This window comes from Lactuca virosa, chromosome 5, assembly GCF_052849685.1.
Source record: "Lactuca virosa cultivar CGN04683 chromosome 5, Lactuca_virosa_CGN04683_v6, whole genome shotgun sequence".
Classification (NCBI taxonomy): Eukaryota; Viridiplantae; Streptophyta; class Magnoliopsida; order Asterales; family Asteraceae; genus Lactuca; species Lactuca virosa.
Window position 1 is genome coordinate 425,209,501 of NC_136430.1, and position 3,093 is coordinate 425,212,593.

General features: G+C 34.2%; 1 protein-coding gene across 1 annotated transcript; it reads left to right on the plus strand.

The window, feature by feature from the left end:
• The first annotated feature begins 1,886 nt into the window (after positions 1-1,886).
• LOC145112781 (ATP synthase small subunit 6, mitochondrial-like) lies at positions 1,887-2,782 on the plus strand. The gene is made up of 3 exons (XM_079048906.1): positions 1,887-2,093; positions 2,208-2,250; positions 2,593-2,782. The coding sequence occupies exons 1-3, from the start codon at positions 1,973-1,975 to the stop codon at positions 2,594-2,596; spliced, it is 168 nt and encodes a 55-aa protein (XP_078905032.1). The 5' UTR covers positions 1,887-1,972; the 3' UTR covers positions 2,597-2,782.
• Positions 2,783-3,093: the final 311 nt, after the last annotated feature.

The following is a 3,093-nucleotide window of genomic DNA, read 5'->3' on the forward strand; positions in this document are numbered from 1 at the left end:
GTGTTCCATAAATTATACCTGCCATAGTTTATAAAATGATCCATTTGTTTTGTATCACTGCTCATTTCCAATAAAAAATAGACTTTGGATCTTGCCATAGGTGTATATTAATCGACCTTGATGTTCCTTGGAGATTACCTTGATGACTTTGCTCGAACAAATGTTGTACTAGCTCCTCTGTTCAAAACCGAAAATTTCATTCCTCCTCACAATGCTGAGTTAGAATGGATTGAACATCTTCCAATTAATCCTATTGGAGAACCAGAGCTCGGTTACATCTACAAGAAGAAAGACTCAAACATGAAAAGTTCTTTCGAGTAAGGCAAAAGCATTTGGTTAACACTCAAGTGATCAATAATTTCATCTCAAGACCAGCCAAATCTCAAGCACCAGAAGCGATCAAGAAAGAGTTCATCGAGTAAGTGACATGGTGGATTGAAATTAGAAACTAGCTGCAAAAACCTTACCTGTTCTCCTTTGACAATGCAACCTGATTGAAAATAGGATAGCTAAATATCACTTAGGGGTGATTGTTAGTACATAAAAGTGATCCTTTAGTCTATCCGAGGTTGAGTTGATTATGAGACGTGCTCTTATCTGAAGTGAGAGTGTTCCAAGCTAGTCAACCATCCGAAGCAGAGAGAATGTTATAAACTGCAGACAAGTACTGTTTTGGTTTGATTTGTCTGTCTTATGTAAAACTCAAGGGATAAGATCAACAAGGATGCCATGTCAAAATTCTAGCTGTTAATTTGCAGTCCAAACCCTTAGTACGCTTGTCTCGCTTTGTCTTATGTAACAATAAGAGTATCACTTTATGTATCATGTACGTCTTTATCAATTAAGAATCACAACTGTCATTCTCCCATATTCATTCTCTTTGCTTATTATCTTGTTCTTTACTTTAATATTATTTGTATTGAATACTTGGTTAATGTTCTTCAAGGTTTGACTGAATATTATCCAGACATGACTGGAAATCGTTATCAGCCTCTACTATTGTTGTTTACTCAAGGTTTAAATGATTAAACCTTGTCCTGTAATATCCCCGTGATATCTTTTATCTACAGATAACAATCATAAATTTTTTCTTTTCAAAATGTCATCATTTTGATGATTTTTGCAGAGGTAGTGCCAATTCTACAGATGACAAATTTGTGACTATTTTGATAACTCTTTAATTTTTGCTTAAAATATGGAAAATAATAAATACTAAATATGACCTTTTTTTAATATAAATAATAATAAAAAAACAAAAAGAAGATAGAATTATAGTATGTGATAAAGACAAACCACATGACATGGAAAAATAAATAAAAGCCAAATGCAATTTTTTATAGAGTAAATTACTTAATGATCCCTATGGTTTGGGGCAACTTGTGCGCTTGGTTCCTAACTTATTTTTTTTAACTCGGAAAATCCCTACAGTTTGTTTTTGTTACGCGCTTGGTCCCTACTGTTTGTTTTGTTACACACTTGGTCCATGTCTTACCTAAAAAGATTATTATTTAAATAAGGAAAAATGGTGGGGTATGTAAGGTAAGGTGAGAGAGTGAGGTTGGGGGTGTGTTTATTTAAATAAATTAAAAAAATCAAGGGCAAAATAGTCTTTTTAGGTAAGACAGTGACCAAACGCGTAACAAAAATAAACAGTAGGGACCTTCCGAGTTAAAAGAATAAGTTAGAGACCAAACGTGCAAATTACCCTAAACCATAGGGACCATTCGTGTAATTTACTTTTTTTTTTATAAATTATAAAGACCATACGTGTAATATTGTTAGGAAAAATAAAAATAAAAATACAGATTGTACGTGGGCTACAAACATTGAGCCCAAACGTATCCGAAAATTGAGCCCATAGCCCATCCTATTTATGCTTACATTACCACACAAGCTTACAATCTTACCACTTCGCATCGCAAAAAAGGTTCGATCATCGGAAACAGCCGCAGAGCGATTAAGCATATACAGAATGAGGAAATTCGATCCGTGGCCCGTCTTCTTTAAGAGGGAATTCAACCGCAACTGGCCGTTCCTCGTCGGATTCGCCATCACCGGAACCATCATCACCAAGCTCTCCCTCGGCCTTACTGGTTCGTTCTCACTTTTTCATCATTTTTTTGCACACGAGTCTCTGTTTGGATCTGGTCCGATCTCAAGCGTTTGATTCAGTTAATTGATTATCTAATTCTCATATATAATTGCAGAAGAAGATCGGAAAAAGTCCGTCTTTGCTCAGAGGCACAAGAGGTATGGACCAATCTGATTTATTGTTATTATGATTTTGTAACCCTAGATTCGAATACACGCATCATAGCTTTGTGCGTTCTTATGTATGCATATTCCAATCGAGTTCTTAATCAACAAACGTCAAGGATATATTTCATTACAGATTCAGAATATTGTTTTGCAAATTAGGTTTTCTCATTTCTGGGTATGATGTAGGAACTGATTATTACTTCTTGAGTTATGAGTGTGTTAACAAAGAATCAGAGTGAATTTTGTAGATGATTTTGCAGCTATATGGCATTCAAGAAGCAATCATTGTTGGTAAAATCTTGTTCTTATATGTTTCATATGTTTTTTTTGCAGTTGAACGAATTTAAAGATCAACATGGGCGGATCTTGCAGTGATGATTTATGTAATGGAACACTGCTTTTCCCATTTGTTTTTGAATGGTATAATAATAAGATTTAAGATGATAGGCTTTATGTTGAACATGCATCGGCTTATAACGCTTGTTTATTTTGAATGAATGAATGGATTGAGATTGTTGTTTAATTATTAGTTTTTATGTGTTTAAACATTTTGAAAAAGAAAACATTTTACTAGTGCCCATTGAAACATCCCCATAATTTTATCTAAATGGGTTCTGAATGGATAAGTGGAGCAAAAGTCATTGAACATTGATGTAGGAAGAACTTTAGTAAAGATAAGGTACCATGTTAATGAAAAAGCGACTTTGTTATGAACATAGTGGATCCATGTGTTTTGTCTGTTGATGTTGAATTGGATTTGTTGAAGGTAGATAAATTTACATTGTTGCAATACATGATGGTGGCTTTAGTAGGATGGGTCTATGCAGTATGTAC

Excerpts from the sequence above, each read along its gene's own strand:
- LOC145112781 (XM_079048906.1), top strand. The coding sequence starts at position 1,973 with ATGAGGAAATTCGATCCGTGGCCCGTCTTCTTTAAGAGGGAATTCAAC. Across the intron at positions 2,094-2,207 it reads GCTCTCCCTCGGCCTTACTG|AAGAAGATCGGAAAAAGTCC; the intron begins GTTCGTTCTCAC and ends ATATAATTGCAG.